Below are 15,255 nucleotides of genomic sequence, written 5' to 3' on the forward strand. Positions count from 1 at the left end.
AGTAACTAATTATAAGCAAAATTGGCAATTTACCGATAAGTGATTGATTCATCTTAGTCATTTATTTGCTAAAAATATACGACTTAGAACTAATTTATAAGGTTCCTGTATCAAATAGCTCGTTCTATTTGCAAGTAACTGTGTACCTGTATACTCCTGGGGAAAATCTATAGTCATAGGGTTCCAAATCTTGTCCAATTATTGCCCCTCCCCCATAATAGTTTACCCAAGACCTCCCAGAGTTACTATGCACATAATTTACTAAACTAGATCAGAGAAAACTCCTTTTACCCCCCTACCTTCCTTGGGCTTTGGACTTGGAGAGTCCATGGCAGAAAATATCACCCATGAGTTTTTGTTTTTGTTTTTAGGTTCACTAAATTTACTTTAAACATCATAAAACGGGGGGCTTCCCTGGTGGCGCAGTGGTTGAGAGTCCGCCTGCCGATGCAGGGGACATGGGTTCGTGCCCCGGTCCGGGAAGATCCCACATGCCGCGGAACGGCTGGGCCAGTGGGCTGTGGCCGCTGAGCCTGCGTGCCTGGAGCCTGTGCTCCGCAACGGGAGAGGCCACAAGAGTGAGAAGCCCGCGTACTGCACACACACACAAAAAAATCATAAAACGTTTCTTACAAAAGAGCATTACATTCTGCACACTGCTCTGAATAGATGCCAGGGACATACAGACTATTGTTACTTTTCCTCCCTATCCCACCCCCCCAAATGTTACAGTGATCACAAAGCAAAGCGTTCACAATAATTACATGGGGGGATTTTTTTTTTAAACCACGAACAATGAACAAAAATTAAAATTCACTCACTCCGCTGCTGTTTCAAAATTTCAATGTTTTTGCACACCCGCCCCCAACCCCCAACGCTGTTCGTAAGGAACTAAAACATTACATCTGGTGAACAGCAAAGATTTCACTACACCTCAAATGCAGAACACCTAGGAAGCAGAGGAATGTTGGCTTTTTAAACAGAAGCTGATAAAAAAAAAAATGCAGGACTCCTTCAGTTCTTCACTAGTCTTAGAAAAACTTTCCAGAATACTGCTTCACACTATAAAAAAGAAAAAATATCTTGCATTAGAATCCTTCAGCATCTGCATACTGCTTCACACTGTCCTGCTCAGCAAATCCTGTGCATTCTGTATCTGGTCCTGTGTTTGTTCCTGTGATGGTAACGATCTGGTCTTCGGACCCTTCTAAAGGCTCATCAATTTTGATCGAAGCTCCTGACTCATGACAGATTTGTTTAATCCACTGACCACATTTGCCAATAATAGATCCAGCCAGGTCTTTGGGAATAGTTACTTGTGTAGTAATAATAGGTCCACCAAGATCACCATATGAGCCACGACCCCCTGCATAGGGATAATCATATCCAGAGCCACCCTGTGGTTTATAAGCCATCTGCCGCTCTGATGGGCTCCATGTATCTACTTCAGAGTCACCGGTTTCATCAGCACTGAAACCAACCATGCCATCATAACGGTCTCCAGGTCTCCCTCTTCTGTCATAGGCCATTAGCTCTCCTCCTCTAGGTGGTGGTGGAGGAGGAAGAAGATTCCGAGCTCTGCCACCACCCCGGCCCCCTCGTCCAGGAGGATGTGGAGGAGGTCCTCGGCGAGGGCTCCTATCATCACAGTCTCTTCTGGATGGAGGCATGGGACGCCCACCCTGACCAGGAGGCATTCTGTCAAAACCACCTCTACCCGGCATGGGAAATCCCACGGGACGTCCCCAGCGGTCATCAAACATCATTGTAAAACCACCATAATCGTAGGTTTCATCGTAAAAATTGGGACCCTAAGGCTGAGCACGTCCTTTGATGGGAGACTGATATAAAATCAAGGATGATCTTTATGCACTCTACAACCTTATCAGGTTTTCCTCCAATAAGAACAACTCTGTCAGTGGATTGAGGACAACGTTCCTGGAAAAGCTTGATTGTTGTCTGAGTGTTCCTCGAAGTTCTTTGATTTTAGCGCCTTCGAGCCCAATAATTCCTCCAGCCAGACTCTGATGAATCAACAGTCTCAACTCGCGGTCAAAGTCCCATCCTTTAGAGTGTTGGTAATTTAAGCATTCCACAGCTTCAGATTCTAGCGGGAGCTGGCTGGTTGCAGTGGGTGATGGCAACTGCAGGCCCTCTTCCAAGGTAGGGATGATTTTCTTCAGAATTTCTCCAATTGTTTCAGTGTCAGAACTGATACTCAATATGCACTCGGGGCCACTGCTGTCTGGGACTGAAACACTGGCATTGTAGTCTGTACGGAGAGCCTTAATATTCTTGCCTCCTTTTCCAATCACTGCCCCAGCATTCTTGCTCTGAAGCAGAATGCCTAATTCAACCATCTCATCAGTGTTTCTAAATCTTTCAAAAGTTTGTTCCTCTTCCATATCTTCAGCAGGGCGCTTACCAAATTCGCCATTGATTTCGGTGTTGGGAAAGGTTTCCTCTGGCTGTTCAGTTTCCACTTTCTTACATTAAAGGGACACACCAATCAGCTATTAAATATATCTATCCTTGCAGGGCAGAACTGAAGTGTTCTGGACGGGACCAACTGACACCCTAGTGCTGCAGTAGCGGGGCAAGGCTACCATCCCCATGCCACCGCGCTGCCTCGGCGGGTCACAGCTAGACAGAGACGAGCCCACCCACGAGTTTTTGGAGTCTTCATAGACTAAGAATATTTCAAAGAAAAGGAATTACAGAAACAGCACATACACTATGTAGGGCTGTGGCATTAAACCATCTGTGTGCTCAATAAATGCAGGCTAGGAACAGCCACTCAAGGGCAACCATGGCTTAGAGGGAGATGGGGTAAGGCCTGACCCAGACCACGTGCTCAGTGTTCTCCAGAATGAGTGTCTGCAGAAACAGGCATGGTACTGGCCAGAGATAGGAACGTCCAGAGCCGCTGAACCAAATCTCAACACAGGGAATTATAAACACAAATAGACACATGGGCACACTCATGTTGTCCTCTATCTAAAAAGCCCACTTTCAGGGAACTCCCTGGCGGTCCAGTGGTTAGGACTCCATGCTTCCACTGATGGGGTTCCATGTTCAATACCTGGTCAGGGAACTGCGTGGCCCAAAAATTAAAAAATAAATAAAAATCCTGTTTTCATTAAGAGCCTCCTTATCTGGGCTACTTACTTCCTCAAAAGTGTACCAATAGTTACTGTGATTTGAAAGGGAAGAATTTGGGAATTCCCTAGTGTTCCAGTGATTAGGACTCAGCGCTTTCACTGCCTTGGGCCCCAGTTTGATCCCTGGTTGGGGAACTAAGATCCCACAAGTCGAGCGGCACAGCCATAAATAAATGAATGAATGAATAAATAAAAGGTAAGAATTTAAAAATCTATTCCCAAGTCAAGCCCGATACTAGTCTGCCATGTCAGTGCTTCCCAGAGCTCACCAGACACTAAAAGCAGAACCCATCAGAGCTCACCAGACACTAAAAGCAAGACCCATCAGAGCTCACCGGACAGTAAAAGCAGGACCCATCAGAGCTCACCGGACAGTAAAAACAGGACCCATCAGAGCTCACCGGACAGTAAAAGCAGGACCCATCAGAGCTCACCAGACAGTAAAAACAGGACCCATCAGAGCTCACCGGACAGTAAAAGCAGGACCCATCAGAGCTCACCGGACAGTAAAAGCAGGACCCATCAGAGCTCACCGGACACTAAAAGCAGGACCCATCAGAGCTCACCGGACACTAAAAGCAGGACCCATCAGAGCTCACCAGACACTAAAAGCAGGACCCATCAGAGCTCACCAGACAGTAAAAGCAGGACCCATCAGAGCTCACCAGACACTAAAAGCAAGACCCACCAGAGCTCACCAGACACTAAAAGCAAGACCCATCAGAGCTCACCAGACAGTAAAAGCAGGATCCATCAGAGCTCACCAGACAGTAAAAGCAGGACCCATCAGAGCTCACCAGACAGTAAAAGCAGGACCCATCAGAGCTCAACAGATACTAAAAGCAGGACCTATCAGAGCTCACCAGACAGTAAAAGCAGGACCCATCAGAGCTCACCAGACACTAAAAGCAGGACCCATCAGAGCTCACCAGACAGTAAAAACAGGACCCATCAGAGCTCACCAGACAGTAAAAACAGGACCCATCAGAGCTCACCAGATACTAAAAGCAGGACCCATCAGAGCTCACCAGACAGTAAAAGCAGGACCCATCAGAGCTCACCAGACAGTAAAAGCAGGACCCATCAGAGCTCACCAGACACTAAAAGCAGGACCCATCAGAGCTCACCAGACACTAAAAGAAGGACCCATCAGAGCTCACCAGACACTAAAAGCAGGACCCATCAGAGCTCACCAGACACTAAAAGCAGGACCCATCAGAGCTCACCAGACACTAAAAGCAAGACCCATCAGAGCTCACCGGACAGTAAAAGCAGGACCCATCAGAGCTCACCAGACAGTAAAAGCAGGACCCATCACAGCTCACCAGACAGTAAAAGCAGGACCCATCAGAGCTCACCAGACAGTAAAAGCAGGACCCATCAGAGCTCACCAGACAGTAAAAGCAGGACCCATCAGAGCTCACCAGACAGTAAAAGCAGGACCCATCAGAGTTCACCAGACACTAAAAGCAGGACCCATCAGAGCTCACTAGACACTAAAAGCAGGACCCATCAGAGCTCACCAGACACTAAAAGCAAGACCCATCAGAGCTCACCAGACAGTAAAAGCAGGATCCATCAGAGCTCACCAGACAGTAAAAGCAGGACCCATCAGAGCTCACCAGACAGTAAAAGCAGGACCCATCAGAGCTCAACAGATACTAAATGCAGGACCTATCAGAGCTCACCAGACAGTAAAAGCAGGACCCATCAGAGCTCACCAGACACTAAAAGCAGGACCCATCAGAGCTCACCAGACAGTAAAAACAGGACCCATCAGAGCTCACCAGACAGTAAAAGCAGGACCCATCAGAGCTCACCAGACAGTAAAAGCAGGACCCATCAGAGCTCACCAGACATTAAAAGCAGGACCCATCAGAGCTCACCAGACAGTAAAAGCAGGACCCATCAGAGCTCACCAGACACTTAAAGCAGGACCCATCAGAGCTCACCAGACAGTAAAAGCAGGACCCATCAGAGCTCACCAGACACTAAAAGCAGGACCCATCAGAGCTCACCAGACAGTAAAAGCAGGACCCATCAGAGCTCACCAGACACTAAAAGCAGGACCCATCACAGCTCACCAGACAGTAAAAGCAGGACCCATCAGAGCTCACCAGACAGTAAAAGCAGGACCCATCAGAGCTCACCAGACAGTAAAAGCAGGACCCATCAGAGCTCACCAGACACTAAAAGCAGGACCCATCAGAGCTCACCAGACACTAAAAGCAGGACCCATCAGAGCTCACCAGACAGTAAAAGCAGGACCCATCAGAGCTCACCAGACACTAAAAGCAGGACCCATCAGAGCTCACCAGACACTAAAAGCAGGACCCATCAGAGCTCACCAGACACTAAAAGCAGGACCCATCAGAGCTCACCAGACAGTAAAAGCAGGACCCATCAGAGCTCACCAGACAGTAAAAGCAGGACCCATCAGAGCTCACCAGACACTAAAAGCAGGACCCATCACGAGCCTCATTCAGAGCCAGCTGTTCTAGAGACATTGTGCCATGTGTCAGCAATCGATGGGTCCAGCAGGGTCCTGCATCCTCCCATTGGGTCCAGCGTCCTCCCGTTGTTTCAGGGACAACAAGAGCTAATGTTTTCTAGAAAGCTATGCTTTCACCAAAAGCTGGTCGAAAACCCAGTTTATAGAAAAAGAGAGGCATCATGGGGATATAAAGATGACTACACTAGTTAAGAGTTCTGAGTCTCTCCATTCCCAATAACTATAAACATTTAAGTAAATCAACCTAAAATCTGGTTTCCTTGCCTATAAAATTAAAGGAGTAAGTTATACCTTTATTACCTGTTTTAGCTTGAGGATTCTATTTCAATGTGTACATCTGTAGCTTTGATTGATATCCCAACAGCTAGTCCTTAAAACTGCAGGATCATTTTCTCCTGATCGGCGTCATGGATTTTAAACAGCAGAGAGAAAGCATGCCTGCTTTTGTCCGTTAGAACAGGAAAGGTTCGGGTGCTCTTAAGTTCACCCGCTTGGACCACAGAACTGTCTCCACCAACCACCTACCTGGCCAGCACACCCCCCCTCCGGCCACCTTCCTGCTTTGGGTCCCAGCTCCCTCGCTCCCTGCCGGCTTTGCTCTTGGCCCTGAGCCCTAACAGCTTTGTGACCTTGGGTAAGTTACTTACCCTCTCCAAGCCTGCTTCCTCATCTGCAAGATGGGGATGATGATAAAAGCACCAACACTGATGAGAATTAGGTGTGATAAGCCCAGTAGGGTGCATGGTTTGGTGCCTGGCACAGGGAAGGCACTCAGTAAACGGCAGCCATTACTTCCGGTAATGACAGCTGCATGGTTAGAGCATCCACAGGACTCAGCACATAACGGAAGAGTCTAGGAAGTGCCAGCAAAGGGCCAGTGTTGCCAGGGCCCCTGGTCCCCTCCTTCTGGACCCCTTGTCACTTGTAGACTTGAAGGAATGAACACGCTGACTCCCTGTGTCTCTTCCCAGAAACTCCTCATCCCACAGCCCTGAAGATGGGACAGGAATCTAAGGACACAGGTGAATCTCTTTCACAAAAAGGAAACTGGTGACAGTGGTTGCCTCCCAGGTGGCTTGGAGCCAGGGATGGGAGACAGACTTTTTACTTTGAATTTTGAACCTCAAGTACATCTTACCAATATTAAAAATTAAAGTATTTTTTAACATGTTGATTTTTGAAAACTAAAAAGAGACAATTTGTATTTTTATTTATTTATTTATTTATGGCCACTCCCCGCAGCATGTGGGATCTTAGTTCCCTAACCAGGGAGGGAACCCATGCCCCCCGCAATGGAAGCGTGGAGCCCTAACCTCTGGACCTCCAGGCAAGTCCACAATTTGTATTTTTAAAAGGTTACACCTTCCCTCCGGGGAACTGGTGAGCTGAAAGGCGAGCTTCACGTGCCTCCCCCGTGCACCCCATAACTGCAGGGCTGTGGGCAGAAGTAGTCTAATCCCCTGACCCAGGATCAGTAATTTCTATCTCCAGAAGTCCAGATGCGGAAACTCTTAGGATTAAAAAAAAGCCACAGATGCAGTGACAGCTCTGGACTCTGCGCAACACTGTTGCACAAGATGAGCCATGTTCACACGGCTTCCAACATACGGCTCGCTCTGTCCACCAGGAGGCTGTAGGCAGCATCTGCTAAGGCTGGGTGGAGAGCTAGCAAATCATGCTAATCTAGCAGCAAAAGGTCTGCTTCCAGGGACAAATCAGAGGAGCTGGAATCTGGAGGAGTCCCGTGCAGCTCCGACAGCCTGGCTCCAGCCCCGAGTCACACAGCTTTTCCCAGCTCCCCACCAGCCACAGCCTCAAACATCACCCGTATGGCAGATGCCGCCAGCTGCCCACACCCTGGTCTTGCAGAACCCAGTTCTATTCTGCACCAATTGGCCATATGCTTCGCAGAAGCCTGAAACCCTCCCCGTCCCAGGGGTTGAATCCTCACTAGTAATCCAGAGCTTTTAATTCCACTCTCCTTGCCAGCGAGCAGTTACAGAAGGCGTATGATGGGCGTCTACTGCTGAAGGTCTTCTGTGCAGGTTTCCCTTTGCTCTTAAGACAGGACACATGGAAGAGGAGCTGCCAGCTGCCCCCCTGGTGCCTGCACCGGGCAGCAATATTGGGATCGGGGGACCAGCTACACAGGGAGCCAATGGTCGTGAGGCCGGGTTGAGACACTGAATCTCCCACCTCTGTGCCTGGGTTTTTGTGAGGTGATAAAATTTCCTCACTGTTTAAGCCACCGTGGAGAAGGGGGGACATCAGCTATGTAGGGCCCCAAGTAGTCAGATGCAATCTCCTTCCCCTGAGACGACAGAGTGGGGTACACACGTGCACGCACGCTCTCTGTTACACCAAACCAACCCCTGGTGAGTCCTAACTTCACCTCCCCCGTCTCCTTGACTCCAGCTCCTTGGAGGGGCGTGCCTGCCCTGTACCCCATCTGGATGCACCACTCTGCCCCCACCCCCCAGCAGTACCATTCACTTCCAAGTCTGCCTCCTGCAGAAAGAGTTCATCTGACCTCACCTACAGCTTCCTCCAGTTCTAACACAGAGTGTCTCCTGCCTCGACATCCCTGGGTTGCCCTCTCGGTGTCCACATTCTGAGCACACGTCATTTACAGTGACCGACTGACTGATTAACTGAATGGAAGGATGAGTGAACTGTGTGAACGATGAATGCGTGAGTACAAAGCACCATTTTCCTTCACCTGAAACCTGGGGTTTTCCTTTCCTCTTTTCTTTCTTGTCTTCTTTCCTCATCTTACTTCTCTGTAGAACAAAAGACAAAAATTGAGATATAAGATATTCAGAGCTCAGACTCTGCAGGATGAATAAGTATTTCTAGAGAAAGCCCCAAATGGCATGCCCGCCCGACCTCCTGGGAGTTGCAGATAAGGGAAGGGGATGACGGTGTGGGGATAGCACTTAGACTCCGCACGACGGCCTCCTGCTCTCTACCCCGCAACACACAGCTCCACACAATGACGAGCTCCACTACTGAAACTAGGGGAGGGGCAGCCTTAACAGGTCAGGAGTCACAGCAGAAAATGCAGCAAGTCTAGCCCACAGGAGGCCTTCAAAAGATGTCCCACCGGAGAATGAGGTGACAGAGCATCTTGTGGTTAGGGCTTTGGGCTTATACCTTGAAGTTTTTTATTATAAAAGCAGGATGAAATGTGGATACCAGTAATCACCCCATGTAATGAATTTCATCTGAATGTGCAGACTAAAAAATATTTGACCTAAAAGTAGCTGTTTTAAAGTGGAAAATAAAATTTTGGGTTTTTTAGTTTTTACTTTAAAACTCCTATGGTTGGGACTTCCCTGGTGGCGCAGTGGTTAAGAATCTGCCTGCCAATGCAGGGGACACGGGTTCGAGCCCTGGTCTGGGAAGATCCCACATGCAGCGGAGCAACTAAGCCTGTGAGCCACAACTACTGAAGCCCACGTGCCTAGAGCCTGTGCTCCGCAACAAGAGAAGCCACCGCAGTGAGAAGCCCGTGCACCGCAATGAAGAGTAGCCCCCGCTCGCTGCAACTAGAGAAAGCCCGCGCGCAGCAACGAAGACCAATGCAGCCAAAAATAAATAAATAAATTTATAAAACACAAAAAGCAAAACTCCTATGGTTGTTAGCCAAAACTCAAAATAGAGGGCCACCAGCAGGAGATTTCCAGACCATCTGCAGAAAGGCCTACTCCATCATACCAGCTGAACCTCTCATAGCTGCTCTTCTGTGTAAAAGCCCTGGGGCCGAGCTTCTGATGAGATGGCAGAAAGAACACTGCAGAGATCACGACCCACTGTGGAAATCGGCAGTGGACCCCCTTGAAGGTATGCAAATACAATTCTAACTTAAACCTTTAAATCAGGACAGATATTAAAATTTGCATTCATGTTCATCATGTAATAGCAAACCGACACTAAAAACTTCTGCAAGATCTTTTATGTTACACAAGAGTAAAAACTGTAGTATATGTTCAGATAGTTAAATGAGCACCAAACACTACAAAGTGTAACCAACATGGTTCTATTAAAAACTCTCTTCAACTATGGCATTCAAGGACAGCAATATAATATTTTCTTTACAAAGCAACCAATATAAAAATCTGCAAATGCCATAAATTCATTTATAGGCTATTAGTTTCGCATAGGCATGTCATTAGATTCTTTCAATTCTTTCAGTTCTTTCCTGAGGTATTTTTTGTGGTTTACTTTTATTGTACTGCTGGATGCGTTCTTTGATCATCCTTTTCCTAAAATGATTTTTAAAGACCTGCAAAAAATTTTTATTGCATAGGACACTGTTCATGACACAGAGATCGGGAACTGCAAATATGTGGCACTGGAACAAGCCTTACAAATGTTGCATTTTAAGAATTTTTTTTTTTTTACAGTTTGCCTCTTTTAAAAAATTGAAGTTACAGCTAAGAGTTAACTACGTACAGTGAAGCAGTTTGGGAATGTTAGAGATTAGAAAATACGATGAATGATAAAGGGGAAAAAAAAGCCATAATTCTTGCTGGCTTTATATTGTATTGCCTTCAAAAGCAACTGTACATATTGCAATCAGTTCATAGTTAAATATTTCTACTAATCTGTTTTAGGAGAGTAAATGTCTTTCAAGGTTTCCAGTTCCTCTATGAGCTTCTTGTTCTGAACTTCCAGCACTGCAACTCGACTCTCCAGACATTTGACATATTCTTTCTTTCGACGTCGACATTCTTTAGCAGCTTCCCTATAAGAGAGTAGAAGCAAAAGGGCAAAAACAAAACATTTTTTTTCACATGCATGCTACTGACAGGGAGGCTGAAGTAAGCTTGGTAAATGTGATCGTGGTGTTCCAAATCCTGGGACAACATTCCCAATGCGATTCCAAACCCTAAGCCAAACTGGGTTCTGAAGGGTCACAAGCATCCCTTCCACAAGTCCACATGGCAATTAGTAAGACTGCTGCATCTCCTGCCTTGATTAGAGCTCTGGGCAAACAAGGCCCAAGTCAAAGACAGTCACTCTGCTTTACGGCAGTAAAGATCTTTGAGGGCCTTGAGTTCCTCAATGAGAGTCTTGTTCTGGTTTTCAAGCACAGCCACACGGTTTTCAAGACATTTGACATATTCTTTCTTCTTCCTGCGACACTCCCGGGCAGCTTCCCTGGAACCAACACAAGGCAAATGACAACAGGAACAACCTCTCAGCACAATCCAGAGCGGCTCGTGAGTCTCTGCCCCCCAGACTCAACTGCCGGTCAGTCCTTGGGGATGTCCGCACGGAGCCGCACAACAGTCGTAACCGAGCACATGCCTCGTTGGGAGGTTACCCTAAGACAGCAGGAACGACGGCAGAGCACAACAATTCGCCCGGCATCCGTTGTAAATGGTGTTTTCTTAGGGCACACGTCCCATGGTCACAGTGACCAGCAAGATTTTCAGTAACCAAAACGACAGGACCACATCCCCAAGTGGAATTTCTACAAAAACATTTACAGATCTTTTCAATTCTCTTAATTATTTTTGTCCACCAAAAGCCACATATTCCATCACAATGAGTTAACTTTATTTGATCAAAAATGATTAGAAAAATTAATCCTTAGAAACCAGTGTCAGCACTGGAGATTTTAATTCTTCAAGACTAAATCTCAGTAAAACAAGATCAATCATGACTGCAAGCCAACAGTTTGTCGGCTAGAAAACAACATGGATAAGAATAACAATAAACAAATCATGCACATTTTCATAAACCAAAATAGAAGGGACTCTGCTTCTGAAAACTAAGGAAGGAGAGAAGAGAGGGTACAGAATACAACCCTCAATAATTCAGATAACTTAAATCCAGAAATGTGAGAACACCACAACTGAAGTCATGGAAAGGACGCAAGAGATGCATCTGCTAACCAGGATTTAAAGCACTGCAGACACGCCCGGAGAAAGGCCAGACCAGCAGCCAAAGCGACACACACAAACAAACAGAGGAGCTGAGTTAGTCACTTTCACACATAACCCTGCCAAAATACAATGGACATGGCCAACATTTTCTTTCTTTCTCCTTCTTTTCAGGGTGGGAGGGGGTGGCTACTACATCATTGAACTCGTCTAGAGAATATACCCTCTGATAACAGCTTTGTTTTGGAGTGTTCCTTTGAGAATAACTGCCTTTGGCGTACCCATCATATCAAAAAGCCTACACTGAAACAGGTAATTCAAGTATGTAAAAGCAAAAGTTGTGTTGAACGTCTAATCGCCAGTTACTGTAATGCCAGTTAGCACTGCTGCAATTCTGGACTAGGAGTGACACATGCAACACATGTGGCCAATTCTGTTTTATTTTTAGGATAGTTGATGCTCACTAACAACTGGTTATCTGTGTTTTCTCTGTGGGAAGCAAGGGTCAGCAGAAGAGAGCCCTTGAAATCCCAATGAACTGCAGGAAAAGATCGAGCCCTACTCCCCAGCCAAGAACAAAGCCATCACCCTGTGAACTTGAAAGGTTCTCAGACTTCTTAACTGGTTAACAGAAAAGTTAACAGTGTAAAAGTGAACACAATCTGATAAACACAGATGAATTTAATCTAAATGATGCACACAGCAATGCCAAGAATAAATCCAAGCACACTTATACATTTGCCAGTTTGGGAACACAATTCAACTCTTCCACAAAGAAACTAAAATACATTTCTGAACACCAAGGTTTTTGTGATTAAATCATTATATTAAATTCTAGGTCTGGAAGGAAGATAGATAGTCATTTTACAAAACAAGTTACTACTAAGTGAAATTTTAAATGTCGAATAGCTGTGTTGTGGGATGTCTAATGTTTCAAGTTTAATTTACCAAGCTGTGCTATTTCTTGTGAGTATGGATACTTTGTGTCTCATGCGCCTGCATGCATGTTACCAGAGTCAAAATATTCCAGGCACAAAGCTCTGGATGGCCACACCAGTAGGTGGTACATTCCTAAGTAGTCTCGGCTAAGGAAAACACCTGTTTCTTCTATTAATAGTTAGCTCCATTTTCAGGCCTTGCATTTGTCTGGATATACCCTTAGCATGGAGAGGAAGTACATGGCAAAGAGGAAAAGCTGACAAGGTTATTAAAGAAATAACAACTGTAGCTGGTGGCAGAAATACAATTAAGTATGTATTATGAATGCCAGCCAAAGAATTTAGCTAGGAGAATGTATAACAGGTCTTTGACATTAATAAGTATATCCTACATACTCTCCATAAAGCTAAATCTGCAGCTGACACCAGGGTCTCTTTGAGGTGACCTGGTGTTAGTGCAGTGTGGGCTCTGGGGAAAGACGGCCTGACTGCAGTTCCAGGTTCTGTCCAGTTTGGGCTGTGTGATCTTAATCAGCTTGTTACCTGACCTCTCTGAACCTCAGTTCCTCATCTGTAAAGTAAGGGAGAATAACCAGACCTACTCTCATGTGAAAGCTATGTGTGAGTTAAAAAAAAAAAAAATGGTAGAGGGCTTCCCTGGTGGCGCAGTGGTTGAGAGTCCACCTGCTGATGCAGGGGACGTGGGTTCATGCCCCGGTCCGGGAAGATCCCACATGCTGCGGAGCGGCTGGGCCCGTGAGCCACGGCTGCTGAGCCTGCGCGTCCGGAGCCTGTGCTCCGCAACGGGAGAGGCCACAACAGTGAGAGGCCCGCGTACCACAAAAATACGGTAGAAACAAGCACTAAAAACTTGCTCAGCAGACACTGAGCAACCAAAGAGCCATTTATCATCGGCTTTTCTCTTGTCCTGCTCTGAAACTGAAATTTGGAAGCTAAAATAGACCCTTCTCAGAATCCCGTGCACCTAGGGACTCTCTTGTTTATTTCTAGCTAATGAAACGTGCAAGAACATGTGAGAAAATGAGAGAGGGAACTGGAAGCATATGTATGATAGGAGGCATCTCTATGCGGTGGGGCTGTGGGTAATGTTAATTCTTCCTCTTGCTTTGTACTTGTCCCCAGCTAGAATTTTTCAGAATAGATTGTACTTGGGTATAATAGAGAAAAAACAAAGTTACAAAATAGATAAAAGAAAACTACATGTAAAAGACTTAGAAAATTCTGAACTCACACTCAGATTTATTTTGCTCACAAAGAAGCTCAAAATTATACGTATCACCTACTTCACAAAGTAAATACCAAGTACAAAATGAATCTTTATTTGTAATAAAGTCCTTCCATTATCATTTAAAAAATGAATTATCGGGCTTCCCTGGTGGCGCAGTGGTTGAGAGTCCTCCTGCCGACGCAGGGGACACGGGTTCGTGCCCCGGTCCGGGAGGATCCCGCATGCCGTGGAGCAGCTGGGCCCGTGAGCCATGGCTGCTGAGCCCGCGCGTCTGGAGCCTGAGCGTCCGGAGCCTGTGCTCCGCAGCAGGAGACGGCACAACAGTGAGGGGCCCGCGTACCGCAAAAAAAAAAAAAAAAAAAAATGAATGTATCTTTTAGACATTACCCTAAAACACATATGAGGATGTACGGCCTGCTGATGAAACAGTTTCATTCCTGGAACTCTGACTAGAAGACTTACTTATCAGCACATGCAGAGCACAAGCCCACATAAAATGCCACACAACATGTAACTTGGGAGAAATAGCCGAGGAAAAGTTAACTTTTTAAAAGCCCCACAGTAATAAATGATATGTCCCCTAAGTGGTTGCAGTTTCTAGTGAAACATCTTACCTATTTTTCATTAGCCTCAGCTCTCGTTTGCGTGTTGCTTCCTCTGCTAGTTGCTGGGGACTGTGCAGGCTTCCCGGCGAGGCAGCCATCACTACTCCCTGTGGCAAAGCAGTAGTTGGAGCTCGGATCTGGTAAGTCGGCATGTCACCAGTGGTGGCTGCAATGAAACAAAATATCACGTTATATAAACAACTTATGACTTGATATCTTACGTAAAATTGACCTGGAAATAACATACTTCTTTTTACATGTTTTAAGAGGTGAGCTTGCTAATGTTTAAGATGATTATTCTGAGCATTATGGAAATTTTAGGTATCAAAGATCCCTTCAGCATTTGGAACAGTGATACTCAGCATGCTCTATACATATAATTGAAAGGTTTTTATCAAAGGCTAAAGTAGACAGGCTTTTCAACTGATAGTTCATTTAGCCTAAAATCAGTGGTGTGCTGATAAATATTTAACCACCAGCTCTCTAAGGGGGAGAAAAAAGCCCTGGTCCGTAGTGTTTCTCATTCCCATGATGTAAATGCTTTCACCATGGCCAATTTCAAGCTACCGATATGACTTCACTAAATGTAGAGTTGGAAAGACATACAACAATAAGTAGCACACCATACAGACAAAATAGATGTAAATAACCTCAAGAGCATAGATACAATTATTAGAAATGATGAGTTTTAAGTATTTATTAATGTTGTTTTTAATGTAATTTGTTAAATATATATGTATTTATGTCTTTAGTTTTTAATAATGTCTGTTTTTGCAACCAGTTCATAAAAATCCTGAAAACTTAATAATTGGCTCCAGCAAATGAGTGGGAGCTGGCCCTAGCACACCACTGCAAACATTTTAATTAAGAAGAACATCTCCATCCTTTGAATACCCCAG

The 15,255-nt window shown here is 45.6% G+C and overlaps 2 protein-coding genes and 1 pseudogene across 26 annotated transcripts in view; 1 reads left to right on the forward strand and 2 right to left on the reverse strand.

Annotated features, from left to right (window-relative positions):
* Positions 1-1,088: 1,088 nt before the first annotated feature.
* Positions 1,089-2,615, reverse strand: LOC136118561 (heterogeneous nuclear ribonucleoprotein K pseudogene; annotated as a pseudogene).
* Positions 2,616-2,824: 209 nt separating this feature from the next.
* LOC136118562 (uncharacterized) lies at positions 2,825-5,091 on the forward strand. The gene is made up of 2 exons (XM_065871791.1): positions 2,825-2,829; positions 3,414-5,091. The coding sequence occupies exons 1-2, from the start codon at positions 2,825-2,827 to the stop codon at positions 5,089-5,091; spliced, it is 1,683 nt and encodes a 560-aa protein (XP_065727863.1).
* A 4,861-nt stretch (positions 5,092-9,952) lies between these two features.
* Positions 9,953-15,255, reverse strand: part of CREM (cAMP responsive element modulator) — a 66,354-nt gene continuing 61,051 nt past the window's right edge. For 11 of the 25 annotated variants that reach the window (XM_065873012.1, XM_065873029.1, XM_065873028.1 and 8 more), the window contains 2 exons: positions 14,366-14,522; positions 10,199-10,420 (listed from right to left, as the gene is read on the reverse strand). In XM_065873012.1, the coding sequence (XP_065729084.1) occupies positions 10,276-10,420; positions 14,366-14,522 (302 nt within the window). In that variant the 3' untranslated portion in view covers positions 10,199-10,275. Of the gene's footprint in view, positions 10,837-14,365; positions 14,523-15,255 lie in introns of all 25 variants that reach the window. The other 14 variants (XM_065873030.1, XM_065873027.1, XM_065873023.1 and 11 more) reach the window with 3 other exon arrangements.

Source organism: Phocoena phocoena, chromosome 2 (assembly GCF_963924675.1).
Source record: "Phocoena phocoena chromosome 2, mPhoPho1.1, whole genome shotgun sequence".
Lineage (NCBI taxonomy): Eukaryota > Metazoa > Chordata > Mammalia > Artiodactyla > Phocoenidae > Phocoena > Phocoena phocoena.